The sequence below is a fragment of the Oncorhynchus kisutch genome, linkage group LG5 (genome assembly GCF_002021735.2).
Source record: "Oncorhynchus kisutch isolate 150728-3 linkage group LG5, Okis_V2, whole genome shotgun sequence".
NCBI lineage: Eukaryota > Metazoa > Chordata > Actinopteri > Salmoniformes > Salmonidae > Oncorhynchus > Oncorhynchus kisutch.
In genome coordinates this window covers 42,158,766-42,180,979 of record NC_034178.2, presented here as the reverse complement: position 1 = coordinate 42,180,979, position 22,214 = coordinate 42,158,766, and the positions used below count along the sequence as shown (strand labels likewise).

The 22,214-nt window shown below is 41.8% G+C and overlaps 1 protein-coding gene across 2 annotated transcripts; it reads right to left on the bottom strand.

Moving 5' to 3' along the window:
- Positions 1-1,048: 1,048 nt before the first annotated feature.
- Positions 1,049-22,087, bottom strand: LOC109891049 (RING finger protein 207). 2 transcript variants are annotated; one of them, XM_020483341.2, is made up of 18 exons: positions 21,894-22,087; positions 21,322-21,512; positions 18,028-18,163; positions 17,784-17,928; positions 16,490-16,571; positions 16,325-16,400; positions 7,900-8,025; positions 7,352-7,398; positions 6,499-6,571; positions 6,241-6,309; positions 6,075-6,143; positions 5,681-5,787; positions 3,419-3,596; positions 3,109-3,294; positions 2,902-2,953; positions 2,503-2,620; positions 2,307-2,399; positions 1,049-2,158 (listed from the first exon to the last, which is right to left on the bottom strand). In XM_020483341.2, exons 1-18 carry the CDS (start codon positions 21,951-21,953, stop codon positions 2,008-2,010), a joined length of 1,959 nt encoding a protein of 652 aa, XP_020338930.1. In that variant the 5' UTR covers positions 21,954-22,087; the 3' UTR covers positions 1,049-2,007. The 2 variants fall into 2 exon arrangements, with proteins under 2 accessions (XP_020338930.1, XP_031680960.1); XM_031825100.1 differs by lacking the exons at positions 21,322-21,512; positions 21,894-22,087 and adding an exon at positions 19,489-19,682.
- Positions 22,088-22,214: the final 127 nt, after the last annotated feature.

Sequence of the window (22,214 nt, the reverse complement as noted above, 5' to 3'; positions counted from 1 at the left end):
TGTCTTGGCTGTGTGCTTAGGGTCGTTGTCCTGTTGTAAGGTGAACCTTCACCCCAGTCTGAGGGCCTGAGCGCTCTGGAGCAGGTTTTCATCAAGGATCTCTGTTATCTGCTCCATTCATCTTTGCCTCGATCCTGACTAGTCTTCCAGTCCCTGACGCTGAAAAACACCCCCACAGCATAATGCTGCCACCACCATGCTTCACCGTAGGGATGGTGCCAGGTTTCCTCCAGATGAGATGCTTGGTATTCAGGCCAAAGAGTTCAAGCTTGGTTTCATCAGACCAGAGAATCTTGTTTCTCAAGGTCTGAGAGTCTTTAGGTGCCTTTTGGCAAACTCCAAGTGGGCTGTCATGTGCCTTTACTGAGGAGTGACTTCTGTCTGGCCACTCTACCATAAAGTCCTGATTGGTGGAGTGCTGCAGAGATGGTTGTCCTTCTGGAAGGTTCTCCCATCCCAACAGAGGAACTCTAGAGCTCTGTCAGAGTGACCATTGGGTTCTTGGTCACCTCCCTGACCAAGGCCCTTTTTCCCCCGATTGCTCAGTTTGTCCGGGCGGCCAGCTCTAGGACGAGTCTTGCTGGTTTCCAAACCTTTTCCATTTAAGAATAATGGAGGCCACTGTGTTCTTGGGGACCTTCAGTGCCGCAGAAATGTTTTTGTACCCTTCCCCAGATCTGTGCCTCGACACAATCCTGTCTCAGAGCTCTATGTGCAATTCCTTCAACCTCATGGCTTGGTTTTTGCTCTGACATGCACGATCAACTGTGGGACCTTATATAGACAGGTGTGTGCCTTTCCAAATCGTCTCCAATCAATTTAAATTAACACACAGGTGGACTCCAATCAAGTTGTAGAAATATCTCAAGGATGATCAATGGAAACAGGATGCACCTGAGCTCAACTTTGAGACTCATAGCAAGGGGTCTGAATACTTATCTAAATAAGGTATTTCTGTTTTTTATACATTTGCAAACATTTCTAAAATACTGTTTTTCGCATTTGTCATTATGGGGTATTGTGGTTAACATGGCTATGCCCCCATAGGATGACAATTCCTCCATCCACAGGGCACGAGTGGTCACCGAATGGTTTGATGAGGATGACAACGATGTAAACCATATGCCATGGCCGTCTCAGTCACCAGCTCTCAACCTAATTGAACACATGGGAGATTCTGGAGCAGCGCCTGACGCAACATTTTTGCCATTGCTTCCATCACATAAGCTCGGCTTCACCAATTTGCTGCATATTCTTGGGTAATTGAAGGAAAACACACTGACAATACTCACCCAGTTTCTCCATGATTAATGCACAAGTTGATGTGCATCATTACATTTGACTGTTGTATTTACTGAGGTCACACCAGCACTATCTATGACCTGAGGATGAGGACCAACAAGCCATACATCACCAGATACATTCCACTATGTACTGTATATAACTAGTGATCATATGATACAAATACAACCGTTGGTTTTAGAACCATACAATCAAACGAATAGCCCTTTCAGGACAACACAGCATAACATATGACCATTTTAGAAATATCAACTGAGGAAGCACTCTCCCTCTGTATGTTATTGCAGGTCTAAAACCATGCATTGTTGATTGAGACATGGTAGTCACAGTCACTTCACCTCAGCATAAAACTCCAGATCCTCCATCCATTCAGTCCATAATGAGGTGTTCTACTGGTCCATCAGATTGATCTTTTCATATTGACAAGTGAGATTGGAGGGGATTCACCGCCCTCTCAGTGAGTCCATTGACTCCAGTTTGTTAGTCATTGAGTCCAGTGAGTGTCAGTGGAGTCCTCTGAGACCTGTTTGTCTAAGGACTCACCTCTGAGCTGATGACAACACCTCCCTGCCAAGAAATGTCACCATAAAATGTCAGGAGCGACTATCTGAACAGAGGAGAATGTCACATGCTGTCCCTGTCCTGTTGTGTTGAGCTGGAGGCCACACAGGAAACAGGTGGGAGGGAAAAGTGTAACATTCTGCTTTATAATGGCATCTCATTGTAATTGGCTGTCTGCCTTCCTGGCCAATGGTAGTCATTGGTCTTGATGGAAGCCTCATCAGACTGTATGATAAGGGAGCGGTTGTCCATGTTCTTTTCCCAGTCACTGTCAGTGGGACAGGTGTGGTCTTCACTGCCAAGGAAAACAAAGAGAGGGTACATAGCTTGGATAGTGCATTCAACACCTTCATGATTATAAAATGGAATCTGTCCCAGTTTCCGGTCATTATTTATATTATCTGTAGTATACAGACTAACCACAGTTATGTGTTGCGAGTTACCTGTGTTGTGAGTCCATGGCCATAGAGGTGTCCTCATAGATTTTCAGCATGGTTTCTGTGCGGTCATCATGAAGCTCTTTGGGCTCCTGAAATCTGGTTTGACCAGTATTTTACTTAATTATATATTTGACATAGAATTTCTGTATTTTGTATCGATGGAGTTGTAGTTTGTAAGGGAACCGTATATCATTATTACCTTGGTTCTAGGCGCTCTTTAACCTTGGCGATAGACAGGATGTATGGTCCAATCTGTCGGGCGATGGTGGTCAGGTACAAGTTCTCCTGCTTCAGCTGCTGCAGGTCGTGGAGCTGTGCTAGAATGTGGTCGAACACAAATGCCATGCATCGCATCACATCACACAAAATCAAATCAAATCAAATTTATTTATATAGCCCTTCGTACATCAGCTGATATCTCAAAGTGCTGTACAGAAACCCAGCCTAAAACCCCAAACAGCAAGCAATGCAGGTGTAGAAGCACAAAACACATGCATCACATCCAAAGATGGGATTAGATCATGATGCATGTTACCAAGTCCAAATGTACATACAGTACTGACAACAGATTGATATTTAGTTAATGGGTAATCCTTACCTTCATAGATCTCCTGTTCATTAGTGACCCTCTGAAAGGTCTCCTCCCAAATCTAAAGGGAAATATGGTTTACTTCCTTTAATAAGGCCAAATCATTCACAAGGCCAAGTCATTCATGTGCACAAAACAGGATATATTAAAGGATCTATAAGCTGCTTGACCTCCTAAACATATTGCTGCTGTTCGATATGGGGCCTGTGGATGTACCTCTTCAAACAGAGCCCTCATGGTCTCCACAGAGGAGTACTGGGAAGAGATCTGTCCGTCGATGTGCAGGGAGCGGTCCAGGATCTCCCCCATGGTGTCTGTGTTGATGAGGGAGTGGTGTTTGGTCAGGTCCCTGTGTAGCTCCTGTACCTGGTCCTTCATGTTCTGGATCTCAGTCTGGAGGGTCTGGGTCAAACACACAGATGAATGTATGCATGCACGCACCAACACTGTCACAGACACCCTATTACAAGTGAAGTGGCCAAGTCGCTCTACCCATAGTTGTTGTCATTGTGGTCATGTCACTCACCCTGTAACTGTTCTCATAGTTGCGGCAGTGCTCAGTAAAGGGTGTGTCGCCCCCCTCTGCCAGGAGGACCTTGGTGCAGATGTAGCGGTGGGAGGTAGACTTTCTCCCCGCGGCCGAGCCCAGGGGCATGTCACTGAGGGACGGGGAGCGGCACGACATGGAGAAGGGGGAATGGAGCCTGAGGGAGGGGAGATAAAACCACAGGGCATCATTCATCGGGAAGCCTCGTCCTAAGTAACAGTTATTTATTTAAGGCTCTAAATATATATATCAGAGAGTACGTTTTACAGCCTATCTATCCCATTTTATATAAATATACTGTCCCTCATGTTCAATATTATATTCAGGTGTTCTCACTGCTAATGTTCCAGAGAGAGTGATTCATAGTTGAAGCATGCACCTCAAAACCATAACTCAACACAGGCTATTCCGATAATGGCATTCTGAAGACCATGTTTACAACTAACAATGTAAAACATTTGCTTGCCCGAGTTCCAGTTCAGAAAATTACTTTGCTATAACATTTTGAACAATAGAACCATTGCTTCATATACTGTATTTGCAACAAATGGAAATGCTAAATATTGTAGACTGTACTTGAGTCGCTTTTGAGACCCGGCTGAACTGGAAACACAAAATTCTCCCCGTCTCCAGTGAGCTTTAAGACAAAGAGACAACCAGGACAGACAGATGGGCCCTGACCTGGCTTTCCCTCACTCCTTACCACCACCACTGGAGTAATAGATAGCTATTCATGTAACACTGTAGACCACTTTAACAGACTTTCCTAACACTTTAATATTACAATTTTAACCAAATATTTGTCATAGTTCACAATTGTCCACGAATGAGGGAGGGCTATGTATCATACCAATGAAACACGGAATAAACTCTGGAATATATAACAGGTGGAAATATCATTAGTCAGTTGGTCAAGACAGATATTCTATAATTATGGAAAAGTTTATCAGCACACAACTGGGGAAGACATGTAGCTTACCTGGGCCCTGGAATGCTTTCAGTCCTGATTTCTTGCTTGGCACATGGCCTGATACAGCAGTAGAACTATCCCGAGAGTGAGTCTCTGATTGTTTGCTGTGAGTGCCTCTTTCTCACCCTGCCATACGCATTTAGTCCTCTGAGCATCCACTTGCTGCCCCCACCACTGATACCAATTTAAGACATTGGCAAAAGAAGTGACATCAGTGGCATGGAACAAATTGGCCCCGCCACTCCGGTGTGCCTAGCTACCAGATGAATCCTGGAGAGTTCTGTGAAATTCTGATAAAAATAGTGCCAGCCTGCTCAGTGCCGTCCCCGCCCACTCCGTATCCTACATGGACGGGGCACTGGTTGGGAGGGAGGACTGTCAGTATGTTGGGGGTTTGGGAAAAGGGGGAGTTACAGACCTGTGAACAGTTGGGAGTGATTGATGTGGAAAATTGGTCAGGGAGCATGCGTCCCATGTGTCTACATGGACAGGGACAGAGTCTGCATCTGAATGAGTTTGTGAGAACAAATGGGTCCATTTTAAAAACAAATGAATCTCTATGTCTGTGTCAAATACCTACAACTATAGCTTACACCAACTAGGAACCAAGGCTCTGGAAGGGGACATTTTGATTCTGTTAAAACTCTGGTAACAGCTAAGCTCAGTGTAAGCTTAGTCCTTGAATTTGGGTCCAGTCATCCTCACTGTATCTTATACTTCAGCCAAATACATTGACACCCCAGTATGTGTGTGTATTGAGAGACATACTGTCATGTGTGTCAAGGTTTGTTTGGGATCCAGACTGTGTTGTGATATCCAGACAGACACAGAGCCTTGCTGGAAAAAGCTGTTTCCTGGAACCCTGGCTTTGCGCTGGTCACTCTGGCCCAGCCCACTGTTATCACCCGTATTTCTGGCACGGAAAGGACGGGACTAGCGCCCGCTATAACAGGAAGACCGCCACCAAAAAGGTGAGTTACGTAGCCTAAGCATGTCTGTGCCCAGAGCTTACAGGCAGACAGGATAAGTGACATAGTGGGGCTCATAATGGAGTCTCCTTCCCTCTCTCTGTGGTTATCACCATCTGACAGTTGTGCTTCCAAGAATTGTTTATATTATATCTCATGTTTCAAGGAGATCATCTCATATTTTATATGTGCAAACATTTGGGTCCAGAGATTTGGTCTCATTAAAAAGCCCCACTTGTACACTGAAAGACAGAGATTAGGGAAGAATATTTTGCACAAGAGTTAAAGGCCAAGCAGACTCACAGGGCTGCAATACTAGTTGCTCCGGTAATGGAGGCTGGGCGGCGCTGTCCCAGCAGCAGGAGGGGCTCCAGACAGCGAGCAAACTCAACCCTGTAGCCTGTGTTAATCTGAGGGGAGAGAGAGATCATCTGGGTCAGAGATTGGCTAGCACCTTTCTTTGAAGGAAGAGACAACACATTTACTGTGTGTATAGTATTAAATGCAAATTTTACATGACACCCTTACAAAAAAGGATTTCAGTCAGTGTTTGCTGCATTGCTGCATTCAAAATACCACAGTCGACTGCAGTTACTGCACTTTTACTGCAGTTTCAAAACAGCAATATTTTTTGTAAGGGCAGTGTGGATTGAAGTCACATTGTTTTGTAAGAACAGAGTAGACAAGCCACACTCACTTTGCTGCTTTGCACTGGTCGCAGTTGATGAGGGAGCTTCACAATCCTCCTCAGCCTTTCCATTAGTTGCTGTGGAGGAGAGAGCCACCATGTTTGATGAAAACCTCTGGTTAATTTACCCATTCTATCTTTGATTCTCTTCAGAATATAAAGTGCCAGTACTCACATATCCCATGTCCAGAAACTCAAACTTGTTGGCTGAGCTGAGAAAGGCTGAGCAGGTGACCAGGTGAACCTTGGAGGGCATCAGAGAGGGTCAGAGGTCAACCACACTGGAGGGCTTGTGAATAATAAACTGTCCAGGTAATAATGGCAAAACTATACCACTGTCAAATGTATTTATGGGTATCAACTAGGTAACAACTAGTTATTGACCTACACTGTTAATTACAGGCCTGGGGATATAGAGATATGATGATCTAACCTGCAGGGTTGGCAGGAGGGCAGCAAGGTGTGAGAGCTGCTCCTTTAGCGCCTTCTCCTTTTCTTCATGTTGGCTACAAACACACACAACATTTCCACTACACGTCTATCCACTCGATGCAGAGGGTTATGCAATACAGAAACCCATACTTCATGTATCCAGGTCCTTATCTATGTTCTGCTCTCCGTAACAAACACATACACACCGACAGACACTGAGACGGAAACACACAGCCTGCCATAAATAGCTTTTAACTCCCTTCTGGGAATCCAGACAGTCACTGGGCCGCTTCCAGGCAGCGAGCCGAGAAAGAAGGTGGACACGGGGCCCAAAAATCTCAATGAAGATCTCTACACAATGCAACCTGATACACTCTCTCCTATACAGACTTCAGAGGCAGTAATGTTGCAGTCCAGTGGCCCCCAGGATCTAGCTTCCTGCTCCACTGGTTGTGATGGACTGCTACCAGAGAGTAAATATCAATACCAGAGGTTATCTACACATTTTCATTGATTAAATGTAACCATGAACTGTAGCTGTGGACATGGAACGATGAGTAGTTGTGTTGAAGCAGTCCTTACTCTGTTTGCCCAGTCATTCTTGTTTGAATTGTTTACTGTGAAGTCTATCTCATGGGGTCAAATAGAAACTAGCCTACACCAGGGTGTAACATATAATCGCTGCAATACATTCGTATTGGTAAATGAGATTTGCTAACTATGTACAAACTGTACAATGTAAAGCACATTGAGACCTAGGGAAAATCGCTAAGTTCAATCCATGCCAATCAGATTGCCTATCCATAGTTTTTCTGTTATCAAAGCAACAGTTTCATAGCAAAGTAATGCAGTACCTTTGAGCCGCTCGCAACAGAATTTTCTTCCTCTCAGCCAGTCTTTCCTGTCAGATGAGAGCAGAGAAAAAGTTAACCACAAGGAAAATGGATATGAAAACGTCTGCTAGTAGTCGGTCTACTGTGAAAAAGACTGTTGGCCTTGTTTGCCACCCTCCATTTTTCAAAATAACTGTCTGAGGATTTAACTTCTGATTCATTTCCTCTAAAATGTAATTTTGTGGTACACATTGTCTTGTAATTGTACCAGTATGGGTTTGGTCCATTCATGGAGTTTTTGTTGAGAGCTGAAGACCCTTGCAATCTTTTAACAAAAAGAGCAAGAGAGTCACCCAGTGGTGAGGCACCATCATAGCATCTTCAAAGTTATATATTCCATGTAAAGGGCATATCACATATTCAAATGTGGAATCATATTTATTGTGTTGCACTTAGATAGTTAAACTTCACAATGCTTATTTAATACATTCAAATCTCAATAACAACAAAATATTTTTTTTTCAGGTGACCTGAAAAGAGTCCTGTAGAGTCATGAAAAGAGTCCTTACCTGCATACTGGTGAAGATGTTGCAGATTGCATTCTCCTCTTCCTCCATATTGGAGCCCACCGCCCCTATCATGGCCCTCAGCATGATAATAGCCTCACGGGCCGATGTCTGCAGCTCCTTCACTGCCTACAGAGAAAGCAAGGCTCACACATGGTCATGGTATATATTCTCACTCACCTGTAGCTAAACCACACACATGATCATATGCTTTATCTCAAACTCAAGACCCACCCGGTACCTTTTCAAAATCGACAACATAAGCATCCTATATTATGTCAAGTAAAATACAGCATGGAAACAAGAGTTGCAGAGGGAGATTCATACTAGGCCACGGAGTTGTGAGTGCGTTAGGGGAGAATGGGGTATGTTGAGCCACCCTTGTTTATATGTGACCATACACAAAATGTATAATTTGACCAAATATTTAGGAAGAGGTCATCATTTCATGTAGTCTGTGAAGGAAGAAACCACATTGAAAAAGTGGTAAGCAAACTTAGGTCCCCAAAAAATGTATTTTCACTATGTCAAATGAGGTTTCATGATGCTTGTATCTAAACCAAAGTAGATAATTTAAAGATTGTTGTATACATCAGTTGGGGTCTTGGGTTCTCTAAAAGCTTCAATATGAGGTCCTAAACTTAGCATGCTGTAGCTGTGTGGGCTAATATAAACTCAGCAGAAATGAAACATCCCTTTTTCAAAACCCTGTCTTTCAAAGTTAATTCGTAAAAATCCATTAACTTCACAGATCTTCATTGTAAAGGGTTTAAACACTGTTTCCAATGCTTGTTGAATGAACCATAAACAATTAATGAACATGCACCTGTGGAATGGTCGTTAAGACACTTAACAGTTTACAGATGGTAGGCAATTAAGGTCACAGTTATGAAAACTTACGTCACTATAAAGAGGCCTTTCTACCAACTGAAAGATGCCCAGGGACCCTGCTCATCTGCGTGAACGTGCCTTAGGCATGCTGCAAGGAGGCATGAGGACTGCAGATGTGGCCAGGGCAATAAATTCCAATGTCCGTACTGTGAGATGCCTAAGACAGCGAGACAGGGAGACAGGACGGACAGCTGATCGCCCTCGCAGTGACAGACCACGTGTAACAACACCTGCACAGGATTGGTACATCCCAACATCACACCTAAGGGACAGGTACTGCAGGGCAACAACAACTGCCCAAGTTACATCAGGAACGCACAATCCCTCCATCAGTGCTCAGACTGTCCGCAATAGGCTGAGAGAGGCTGGACTGAGGCTTGTAGGCCTGTTGTAAGGCAGGTCCTCACCAGACATCACCGGCAATGACATCGCCTATGGGCACAAACCCACCATTGCTGAAACAGACAGGACTGGCAGAAAATGCTCTTCACTGACGAGTCGCGGTTTTGTCTCACCAGGGTTGATGGTCAGATTTGCATTTGAGCATTACACAGAGGCCTGTACTCTGGAGCGGGATCGATTTGGAGGTGGAGGGTCCGTCATGGTCTGGGGCGATGTGTCACAGCATCATCGGACTGAGCTTGTTGTCATTGCAGGCAATCTCAACGCTGTGCATTAAAGGGAAGACATCCTCCTCCCTCATGTGGTACCCTTCCTGCAAGCTCATCCTGACATGACCCTCCAGCATGACAATGCCACCAGCCATTCTGCTTGTTCCGTGCGTGATTTCCTACAAGACAGGAATGTCAGTGTTCTGCCATGGCCAGCAAAGAGCCCAGATCTCAATCCCATTGAGCACGTCTGGGACTAGAGGGCTAGGGCCATTCCCCCCAGAAATGTCCGGGAACTTGCAGGTGCCTTGGTGGAAGAGTGGGGTAACATCTCACAGCAAGAACTGGCAAATATGGTGCAGTCCATGAGGAGGAGATGCACTGCAGTACTTAATGCAGCTGGTGGCCGCACCAGACACAGACTGTTACTTTTGATTTTGACCCCCCCCTTTGAGGAGCATCCAAATGCTGCACATGATGAAATTATGAAATTGCTTCTTCCAATTATTGATAAACATGCACCTGTTAAGAAACTGACTGTTAGAACTGTTAAGGCTCCATGGATTGATGAGGAATTGAAAAACTGTTTGGTTGAAAGAGATGGGGCAAAATGAGTGACTAATACGTCTGGCTGCACATCTGACTGGCGGACTTACTGCAAAATGTGACTAAACTCAACAAAATACATTTTATTATGAAGATAAGATCAATGATATAAACAATGATGGAAAAAAACTTGAGTAAATAAAATTATGGGCAGAAAGACAAATTCAACTCCATCTTTCATCCAATCAGATTGCTTATTCATGACAAAAACTTTTGATGTTGCAATTTTTTAAAGGATTATTTCATTGGCAAAGTGGGCAAACTTAGGCAGGAAATGACCACGACAAACAGTGAGCAATTATATTCATGCATAAAAAACTATTAATGAAAGAAAAGCAGTGCATGTATGAATTTTGTAAAGTTAGTGTGGGAGAGGTGGAAAAATTATTGTTAACGATCAACAATGACAAGCCTCCTGGCATTGACAATTTAGATGGAAAGCTACTGAGGATGGTGGCTGACTCTATAGCCACTCCTATCTGTCATATTTTTAATCTGAGCATTAAGGAAAGTCTTTGTCCTCAGGCCTGGAGGGAAGCCAAAGTAATTCCACTAACCAACAGTGGTAAAGCGGCCTTTACTGGTTCTAACAGCAAACCTATAAGCTTGCTGCCAGCTCTTAGCAAACTGTTGGAAAAAATTGTGTTTGACCAAATACAATGATATTTTTCTGTAAACAAATTAACAACAGACTTTCAGCATGCTTATAGAGAAGGGCACTCAACATGTACTGCACTGACACAAATGACTGATGATTGGTTAAAGGAATTGATAATAAGAAGATTATGGGAGCTGTACTGTTAGATTTCAGTGCAGCCTTTGATATCATTGACCATAGGATGCCGCCTTTCCAACAAGTCAGTTCGTCAGATATCTGCCCTGCTAGAGTTGCCCCTGTCAACTGTAAGTGCTGTTTTTGTGAAATGGAAATGTCTAAGAGCAACAATGGCTACAATGCAAATTGGTAAGCCACACTAGCTCACAGAAAGGGGCCCCCGAAAAATGGTCTGTCCTCGGTTGCAACACTCACTACCGAGTTTCAATCTGCCTCTGAAGCAACGTCAGCAGGAGAACTGTTAGTCAGGAGCTTAATGAAATGGGTTTCCATGGCCGAGCAGCCGCACACAAGAGTAAGATCATTATGCACAATGCCAAGCGTCAGCTGGAGTGTTGTGAAGCTCGCCGCCATTGTACTCTGGAGCAGTGGAAACTCATTCTCTGGAGTGATGAATCACACTTCACCATCTGGCAGTCAAACGGACGAATCTGGGTTTGGCGGATGCCAGGAGAAACGCTACCTGCCCTAATGCACAGTGCCAACTGTAAAGTTTGGTGGAGGAAGAATAATGGTCTGGGCCTGTTTTTCATGGTTTGGGCTAGGCGCCCGAGTTCCAGTGAAGGGAAATCTTAACACTACAGCATACAATGGCATTCTAGACTATTCACTGCTTCCAACTTTGCGGCAAAAGTTTGGGGAAGGCCCTTTCCTGTTTCAGAATGACAATGCCCCTATGCACAAAGCGAGGTCCATACAGAGATGATTTGTCGAAGTTGATGTGGAAGAACTTGACTGGCCTGCACAGAGCCCTGACCTCAATCGCATCAAACACCTTTGGGGTGAATGTAAGGTAGACTGTGAGCCAGGCCTAATCGCCCAACATCAGTGTCCAACATCTGTGCCCGACCTCACTAATACTCTTGTGGCTGAATGGAAGCAAGTCCCCGCAGCAATGTTCCAACATTTAGTGGAAGCCTTCCCAGAAGAGTGGAGGCTGTTATAGCAGCAAAGGGTGGACCAACTCCATATTACTGCCCATGATTTTGGAATGAGATGTTCGACGAGCAGGTGTCCACATCCTTTTGGTCATGTAGTGTATCTTTGTTAGAAATAATACTGATGCTGAATGTAAAAAATGGCTCAATTTCTCCCTTACAGAGGAAAACTGTGATTTTCAGAGGTAGTGACTGTGACATATCAATGTAATTCCAGCTAGCGCACATTTGTCCTTGGAAGTTGTGGGAATGTATCTTTTTGGTTTTACATTGGTTATGGGAACAAAGCAATATGATTCCTGACATACTGTAGTAGTTACAATTTTGCATGTTCTAGTAACATTTATTTTTAGGTTGCAGGGAGGTTATGAGAACATTTTACTCTGGTTCCTTGAAGGTTTTCATGAACTTACTTTCAGTTAACTTGTTTGAACATATGGAATATAATTTCCTTTGGCATTAATCATGCAAACACATTTTATTTTGACATGGGATCAATGAGTTTCGAACATATAATCTTCTATTCTCTATCCATTGAATTAGTCCAAGGTGCCACCAGAATGGTGCTAGCATACTGTATTTTTTTACACAGCTCTTCATTTCAGTCTATCCAAATAGACCCAATTTCAAAGGAAACAAGCACTCATTAAGATCAGGTGTGGTCAATTAATGACTGCGGCCAACACACATGAACACACTTAAGATTGTTTTTATGGAACATTATCTTCACGTTCTCAGAATGGAATGTATGTTTTTAAAGAGTAACTCTCACCCCTAATTTCAGCCTTTGCCCAATACCTTTAAATAAAATTAAAAATGCATTCTGGTGAGAAGTTGTGGGTGGGGGAAATTGCTTATAAATATTCATTTTGGGTAGTGAAAATATACAAATAATTGTTTTGATCGATGTAGCTACGCCTATAAACATATAATTCTGATAGCCTACATGTTTTGTTTTTCTTTGTAAAAGCACATAGATGTGTATGAAAAGATAAGCAAAAACTGTCAAAAATGTAAATGTGTCTTACTGCCTTTTGAATTTTGTGTAATGTCAGTAGTCAAGTCAAGGAAGCATCATGCAAAATATATTGGCAAACTCCACTGAGAGTACCAATACCATTGCCAAATAAGGCACGCTGTCACCTGCTTTTTTAGTAAGCCTTGAGGTGGTACTACCCAGAACATCTAGAAGGGAGCGGATTTCATACAGAAGCCCTCCCTTGAGATAACATAGAGGTACCTTCTCAAGGTGCCTCTGCATCACGATTTCAATGGTAGAGTTGAACTGCTATAGGGGCAAAAACAGCTAGCTTTACTACTAATAGACAAAATAAATATATACAAACTGTCAAAATTAAGACCAGAATTGACGTGTTTCTAATAACTAATCTTAAAACATCTGGTTTTCGATGTAAAAAAAAAAAAAAATCGTAAAAGTTACTCTTTTTAAATAACATTCTTAGAACGTTCTCTGAATGTTACTAAAGTTTTCTTGATCTTTTTCTTGAACTTTTCTTAACGTTTTCAGAACAATTTGAGAACATTAGCTTGAATAGAACCATGAGGAAACCTGTAGGAAACATTATGCTGAAGTACTGGAATTCCCACAGAAGAACTGAACTATTTGAGAACATTCCCAATGTCAAACCAGTTTGAGAACGTTCCAAGAGCATTACCAAAATTGAAAGACCATGTTTGTACTTTTAGGAAACGTTCTGTTAAAGTAATGAAATTCTAAGAAAATAATGTTTTTTTGTCAAATTCCTTAAATGTGCTGAGAATGTTCCAAAACCAAGCAACTACCCTGCACCATTCCCAGAAAGTTGTGGAACGTTGTATTCAAAATAACCATAGGACAACCACGCTCTCACCAAGCTCTAAGAAACATGTAATTCTCAGAATGTACACAGGCATTGAGCATGTTGCTCTACAAAGGAGAGTAGGTGACATCGAGGTCCTACTGGATATCCTAAAAACATTGACCTCTAGTGGTCTGAATATTGACTTTGATTTCAGAAGTGGTGTGAAAAGTACCCAGTTGTGATACTTGAGTAAAGTATAGATACCTTAGTAGAAAGTTGCTCAGCCAGTAAGATACTACTTGAGTCAAAGTCTAAAAGTATTTGAATTTAAATATACTTAAGTATAAAAATAAATGGAATTGCTAAAATAAACTAAAGTATCAAAAGTAAAAGTATAAATAATTTCAAATTTCTTATATTAAGTAAAGCAGATGACATTTTCTTGTTTTTAAATTGTACAGATAGCCAGGGGCACACTCCAACACTCAGACATAATTTACAAATTATGCATTAGTGTTTAGTGAGTCCGCCAGATCAGAGGCAGTAGGGATGCCCACGTGTTATATTGATAAGTGTGTGAATTGGAAAATGTTCCTGTCCTGTTAAGCGTTAAAAATTGAACAAGTACTTTTGCATGTGAGGGAAAATGTAGAGAAGAAAAAGTACATAATTTTCTTCAGGAATGTAGTGAAAAAAATAAATAGAAAAGCAGTACAGATACCCCAAAAACCTACTTAAGTAGTACTTTGAAGTATTTTTAATTAAGTACTTTACACAACTGGATCTCAGGCCCTTCTAATTAACAATTTTCTATGAACAAGTCTTATAAATGAATATATTATTTATACAGCTTATCCACATACATCCAATATGTTCCCCCTGTTGATGATGCTTATTATGCATTATGGTTGAACCAAAATATTACATGTAACATATATTGAATTATATTGGAAACAATTAAATATACTGTGGGGCAAAAAAGTATTTAGTCAGCCACCAATTGTGCAAGTTCTCCCATTTAAAAAGATGAGAGAGGCCTGTAATTTTCATCATAGGTACACTTCAACTATGACAGACAAAATGAGAAAAACAATCCAGAAAATCACATTGTAGGATTTAATGAATTTATTTGCAAATTATGGTGGAAAATAAATATTTGCTCAATAACCAAAGTTTATCTCAATACTTTGTTATATACCCTTTGTTGGCAATGATAGAGGTCAAACGTTTTCTGTAAGTCTTCACAAGGTTTTCACACACTGTTGCTAGTATTTTGGCTCATTCCTCCATGCAGATCTCCTCTAGAGCAGTGATGTTTTGGGGCTGTTGCTGGGTAAACGGACTTTCAACTCCTTCCAAAGATTTTCTATGGGGTTGAGATCTGGAGACTGGCTAGGCCACTCCAGGACCTTGAAATGCTTCTTACGAAGCCACTCCTTCATTGCCCGGGCGGTGTGTTTGGGATCATTGTCATGCTGAAAGACACAGCCATGTTTCATCTTCAATGCCCTTGCTGATGGAAGGAGGTTTTCACTCAAAATCTCACGATACATGGCCTCATTCATTCTTTCCTTTACATGGATCAGTCGTCCTGGTCCAAACAGCCCCAAAGCATGATGTTTCCACCCCCATGCTTCACAGTAGATATGGTGTTCTTTGGATGCAACTCAGCATTCTTTGTCCTCCAAACACGACGAGTTGAGTTTTTACCAAAAAGTTCTATTTTGGTTTCATCTGACCATATGACATTCTCCCAATCTTCTTCTGGATCATCCAAATGCTCTCTAGCAAACTTCAGACGGGCCTGGACATGTACTGGCTTAAGCAGGGGGACACGTCTGGCACTGCAGGATTTGAGTCCCTGCCGGCGTAGTGTGTTACTGATGGTAGGCTTTGTTACTTTGGTCCCAGGTCTCTGCAGGACATTCACTAGGTCCCCCCGTGTGGTTCTGGGATTTTTGCTCACCGTTCTTGTGAACTTTGACAGCTCTTTGGTCTTGGCCATAGTGGAGTTTGGAGTGTGACTGTTTGAGGTTCTGGACAGGTGTCTTTTATACTGATAACAAGTTCAAACAGGTGCCATTAATACAGGTAACAAGTGGAGGACAGAGGAGCCTCTTAAAGAAGAAGTTACAGGTCTGTGAGAGCCAGAAATCTTGCTTGTTTGTAGGTGACCATATACTTATTTTCCACCATAATTTGCAAATAAATTTATAAAAAATCCTACAATGTGATTTTCTGGATTTTTTCCCCCTCATTTTGTCTGTGATAGTTGAAGTGTACCTATGATGAAAATTACAGGCCTCTCTCATCTTTTTAAGTGGGAGAACTTGCACAATTAGTGGCTGACTAAATACTTTTTTGCCCCACTGTATATGTGAAATTCAATGAAACAATCATGTATGTTGATGATAATCTTATGCTAATGATAACAATAGCCAAATATATTCAATATGCTGTAAACTATTGTCTTTTAACAGTTTCACAAAATTAATTTGAATTAACCTGACAATTATGACACACCCCTCACTATTGTAATTGGTTGCACTAATTGCACTGTTTTGTCTACATAACCTGGTTCAAGCATTCATGACATCACCCTGAAGAAGGCACAGTGATGCCGAAACATTGGTTGTTTACCCAATACATACCTGGAGTTTATACATAGAGTGTGCAACTCTCTTTGTTTTTCTAACTGGGATAACACACAATATATCTAGAGAACAAAAGTCACAATTCACCTACCAGCACTGCCTGGTCTAGTATCTCACAGCCTTGTATGTATGCTGTCTCAATATCGATGCAGTGTATCCGGCTCTCTCTGTGGAATTTAGCAGAAACATCAATTAGCTTTACTCACAGTGTTCCTGTCTGAATCTGTGGTGTCGCTGTAGTAGGAGCTTCACTCACACTTGCATGTCTCTGAAACACTTGATGCAGAGCATCGACTTCTTCTCTGTGGAGAACATGATGTAGGGCTCATCGTGGAGAGCTGTGGAGACAAACATTATGTTAGACCATCACATCACTGTTTCCTTACAATAAGATAATCATCCCATGAACATGTTGAGAATTGTGTTAATAGATTAGGCAACACTTAATTACACATTCACTTGATGAAGGTTATTCTACATGTAACTAATGATGTTATTATTACACATTCTCGTGTTCCACTATATAACTAATGTTTTGTAGTTACACATTTGAAAGTCACCTGTGAATGACCAAGTTAATAACTCAAACCAAAATCTGATCTTGGTACATGTAACTACGGAACTAAGGTTCCACTACCATTGAATCCACATGCAATACCAGGGTTGATAAATAGACTAGGACCTGGTAACAACAATTGTAACAAGGCACATTAACTACTGGCCATTTTCAATTAGTTTATTTTTATGTTATGACCTGGCACAAAGGCTATACTGAATCAAGTGTATTGCAATAACATTGTAGTTACATAGGATATACTTGTAGTTATCATGTACCTACCCAGGAGCAAGCAACTGAATGTAGTGTAGCCCAGTAGGGTATAATCTTTATAGTTACTATGCAGTTACAATGTAATACCCTTTGCAGACAATAGGCTAACCAGGATAAATTAGGAGACAGGAGAACATTAGGATGAACCTTTTTACAATGTAACAATCTTTAACAACCAATTCTGTAATTACATTGTTGTTACAATGCCGTGGCGGCAGGGTAGCCTAGTGGTTAGAGCGTTGGACTAGTAACCGAAGGTTGCAAGTTCGAATCCCTGAGCTGACAAGGTACAAATCTGTCGTTCTGCCCCTGAACAGGCAGTTAACCCACTGTTCCTAGGCCGTCATTGAAAATAAGAATTTGTTCTTAACTGACTTGCCTAGTAAAATAAAGGTAAAATAAAAAAATAAAAACAAGGGATATGCATGTATTTACAATGTACATACCCAGGAGCAAGCAACTTAATGTAAAGTGCAAGTATACCGTTCTTTCTCAAAAAAAATTACATTGTGCAATGCAACTAAAAGGGTTATGTTATCATTTCTCCTGGTTAGCTTAGTAAAATCTATGTTGTTAACAGTTATTACTGTGTTAGTTACGCAGTAATAGGGGAAACTTAACGTAAAGTGTTACCATAGGTTATTATTAGATAACTATGTAATTATAGCTAGAAGCCGCTGAGCTCTTGTTGTAGTGTGAACATAATACAGGTTGTACTCACAGCACATCCGGTGGCACACTTTGGTGCGTTTGGCCAGGAATACAATCTCATGGTGGGAGAACATCTTGGCCTTGTGTGTGGAATCCCTGCAAGCTCCACACAGGGGCTGGCTACACGTGTTACAGTAGTACATTGGCCTTGTATCCTATAAAACACACACACACACAATATGATCCATGATAATAAATGCTCTCTATTAAGATCTATAGCATGGTTTGTTAGAGTTATTTCTGTTGTGAGGTACCTGTTTGTTGCTCTGCTGGTCACAGTTGGCACACTGGACTGTCTCTTCACAGTCATCGGTAGAGTTATCAACTAGGAACTTCAGCAGACGGTCCTCTGGTGGGAGTGCATTCATTCCTTTTACAACTGATGGGTATCTGTGACACAGATGGATCCAGCAACAAAAGCACAGTAAAAATGTTTCATGCAGTGCTTCATTCAAATTTTTATTTCTCGCTACACTGATCATAAAAGAGTAGTGAGTTGCATTCCCAAGGCTCTCCAGCAGATGGTGCAACATATCTAATCGCAGAAGCTTTGCTAACATATTCTGAATTCAGTACGTGGCAGTAGTTTTTTACTACAGGTAAAACACATGGCATGTCATAAACATGTCAAACAAACTCTAAGTATGCAACCTCTAACATTGACCTGGTTCTACCAGATCAGAGGCAGTAGGATTCTCTTCCCTCCTCGCCAATGTTAATCTAGTTTGCATAGTAACAGGGTCTATTGTGTGCTACTAATAGCAGTGTAGCAAATTCCCGAGATGACATGGTTCTTGAGTGAGTGGATGGCAGTGGTGTAAAGTACTTAAGTAAATGACTTTTTGGGGCATCTGTACTTTACTTTACTATTAATATTTTTGACAACTTTTAATTCACTACATTCTTAAAGAAAATGATGTACTTTTTACTCCATACATTTTCCCTCACACCCAAAAGTACTCATTACATTTTTAATGCTTAGCTGGACAGGAAAATGATCTAATTCACACACCTATCAAGAGAAGCAGTATTACACAGGTGACCAGGGATGTTCTCTTGATAGGTGTGTGAATTAGATCATTTTCCTGTCCAGCTAAGCATTAAAAATGTAATGAGTACTTTTGAGTGTGAGGGAAAATGTATGGAGTAAAAAGTACATCATTTTCTTTAAGAATGTAGTGAAGTAAAAGTTGTCAAAAATATTAATAGTAAAGTACAGATGCCCCAAAAAGTCATTTTACTTATGTACTTTACACCACTGCCATCCACTCACTCAAGAACCATGTCATCTCGGGAATTTGCTACACTCCTATTAGTAGCACACAATAGACCCTGTTGCTATGCAAACTAGATAAACATTGGCGAGGAGGGAAGAGAATCCTACTGCCTCTGATCTGGCGGACTCACTAAACACATGCTTCGTTTGTAAATGATGTCAGAGAGATGGAGCGTGCCCCTGGCTATCCGTAAATTAAATAAAAATAGGGAAAGTGGCTATTTGGTTTGCTTAATATAAGGAATTTGAAATTATTTATACTTAAGTATATTTTTAACAATTACATTTACTTTTGATACTTAGGTATATATAAAACCAAATACTTCTAGACTTTTACTCAAGTAGCATTTTACTGTGTGACTTTCACTTTTACTTGAGTAATTTACTATTAAGGTATCTTTACTTTTACTCAAGTATGACAATTGGATAGTTTTCCCACCGCTGATGGTTGGTAGTACTGATGAAAAGAGCAACAAACAGCACTTCTGTACTGCCCATGCACAGGCCACAGAGCCAGGGGGACCTGCAGGGAGAGAGTGTGCCCACTGGGTTATCTCCCCTCGGATCACACTTCACTCTAGTAGCCTACTACACAATGGTCCCTCCATAGATCCATCTGCTCACTCCTGCAAGCTCTTCAATACCTGGAATGAGAGGAACTCTGGTATAAATTATGCCTGGTCGAGAGCCACAGGGAGCCAATTTTAAATAGGGAAACCATCCCATAGCAGTCGTACTCGTACCAACTATGTTTTATTTAACTTATCATCTTGCATGATCGGATGGGATCCAGTGTTTGGTTTCATCCCAGATATGTAATCACAGAACACACAAGGAGACCTTGGGTTCTGGGGGGACAATGCAACTGCAGAACAAAGCAGCAACCATAGCAGTTGTGGGCTCGGGCAGGCAGGGAAACAAAGCCCCTCTGGACCACTAGAGATCTACAGGGACAGATTTAGCTGTAGGCTTTGATACTATCAGAACCCGCAGAAGCGATAATCTTACAGCTAGTTGTAAGATTATTTTACAGTCTGATGACCTGCGGTCATCCCCTTTCTCCCCTACAAATAAAATCTAACATGTTTCAAAATTACCCAATGTCAGAGGAACGATTTGGACAGAAATGATTTCAGCAATCTACTGTTTGTTTGGCATCACGTTGGGGAGTTGATCAGGGGACCTCAGGATGTATTCAGGAAATGGACTGAAATGACTGATCATGTCAGCTGCATACTGTCCCACTGTGCACAGATGACAATTCAACATCTACTCCACATTGTTTAAATGTAATTTCATTGAAATTACTTGGAAACAACATTGATTCAACCAGTGTGTGCACATTGGGGTATCTGTACAAAGCAGTGTATCAGTTTGGCTGTAACATCATCCCCAATGTGTTGCTCATCTCTACTTGATCCAGTGATCTAAATGGGGTTGCCACCACTTTTCTTTGTATCTGCTTGTGTTTTTGGGTTTGAAGATAATCAAAGATAAGTGATAAATTCATATGCTGAAAACTCTCTTTAGTGATAGAAAAGGCCCAATCTAAGATCAGTTTTATTTCCAGTATAATCTTTTTCCTGGAGAAGTTTTGTTCCACATAGCCGTGTGCTCTTTGATCAGTGAGAGCTAATCTAATCCAGAGGGCCTTTAGGTAATACTGTTGGCCATGACTCATTCTCCAGTAGGGGATAACATGGATTGGGCACTGTGAGGTCACATTTAATTGCCCTGAGCTCCCGGCTCCATTGCCAAGATGCCTGTGTAGGTTTTATTGTAGTGTGACTGCATGGTGGCCTTAACATGGTGCTAACTCAGAGCCAGGGCTGACCCTGCAGCTGTCCCAGCCGCTCAAACCATCCTGCCCTGGTCGGGCTAGACCAGGTCACTCTGCGCCATAGTCCTTAGCAGACTGCTTGGCTTTAATCCACTAAGGCTGGTATTGATTGTAAGGATAGGTGAGTCCCTGTCATGTTCTCCATTCATGTGTAGATCAGAGTTGGCTGTGCAGTATGTATGCTCTAAGCGCCCTGTAGAACTGGAGAGTTACACAGATTCTTAAGGGGATTCCTCCTATTTCATAGCCAAGACTGAGATGCAATGCCTTATGCTCAAACCCAATGTTTAAACAAGTAACTATAGGTCACCACAAAGATACAAATGTGGTTGGGGGCATTTAGTTAGTCTTGGACTAACAATAGTGTCAAATCAAATGCACAGCTTGTGTGTTCAGAAAGCTTCTTTCAGTAAGTTAAGTTCAGTCCCTTACCCGCAGAGGGGGCAGTTGAGACGACTTTCATTGGCTCTGCCTTGTAGGCAGCGCGCACAGAAGATGTGGTAACAGTCTAAGAGGCATGGGTGCTGGTACTGCTCATGGCACAGGTGACAAAACAGGGGATGGACATTGGAACAGTCCACTCCACACAGATTATCCAAAGGAGAGAGGACACCCCCTGCCATCTACAGAGAGAGTGTAGTGACAGTGAATCCCTTAGGATTAGCCTCTTTTTCTTTCTTTTTTAAACTAAACTGACATTTAAAATCAGCCACGATGTAAGTAGGACAACATGTTTGACTTCACATATAGAGTTTGAGATCATATAGATAATTTTTCAAATGGAATAATGTGATGCAGGACTAGCCTGGGTACCAGTTACTTTCTGCTAACATTCCACTCCTTGTACCCCGTGTCAATGCCAATGACTCGGAGTACAAGAAGTGGAACTTGAACATTAGCATTACCCCACTGGTACCCAGGCTAATGCAGTACATAATACTCCCATACCTTTAGTCTAATTTAGTTGGAACAGTTAGGTTAGAGAACTTCCCTCTTTCACTTACCTTGCCAGCCATGGTAGAAGTCCTCAGTGCTGTGATGAAAAAACACACATGATGTGACATGAAAGTTCTATTGTTTTGTCATATTAGTACTTCTATTGTAGCCTACTGCTCTATATGTCCAACCAAACACAAGGCATCCCCAACACAAGAGCTCACTGTAAAAGTGTAGTGGATGGAGTCTGTTCCTACATATGGACAGCACGGAGCGCTACTGTCTTACCTTTCAGTGGTACTATCAACTACCCCCAGCAGGAATGACAGCAATGCAGAAACTCTTCTGGAGTGGCCTGGTTGAGCCCTGACGCCAGGCAGCTGACTGCT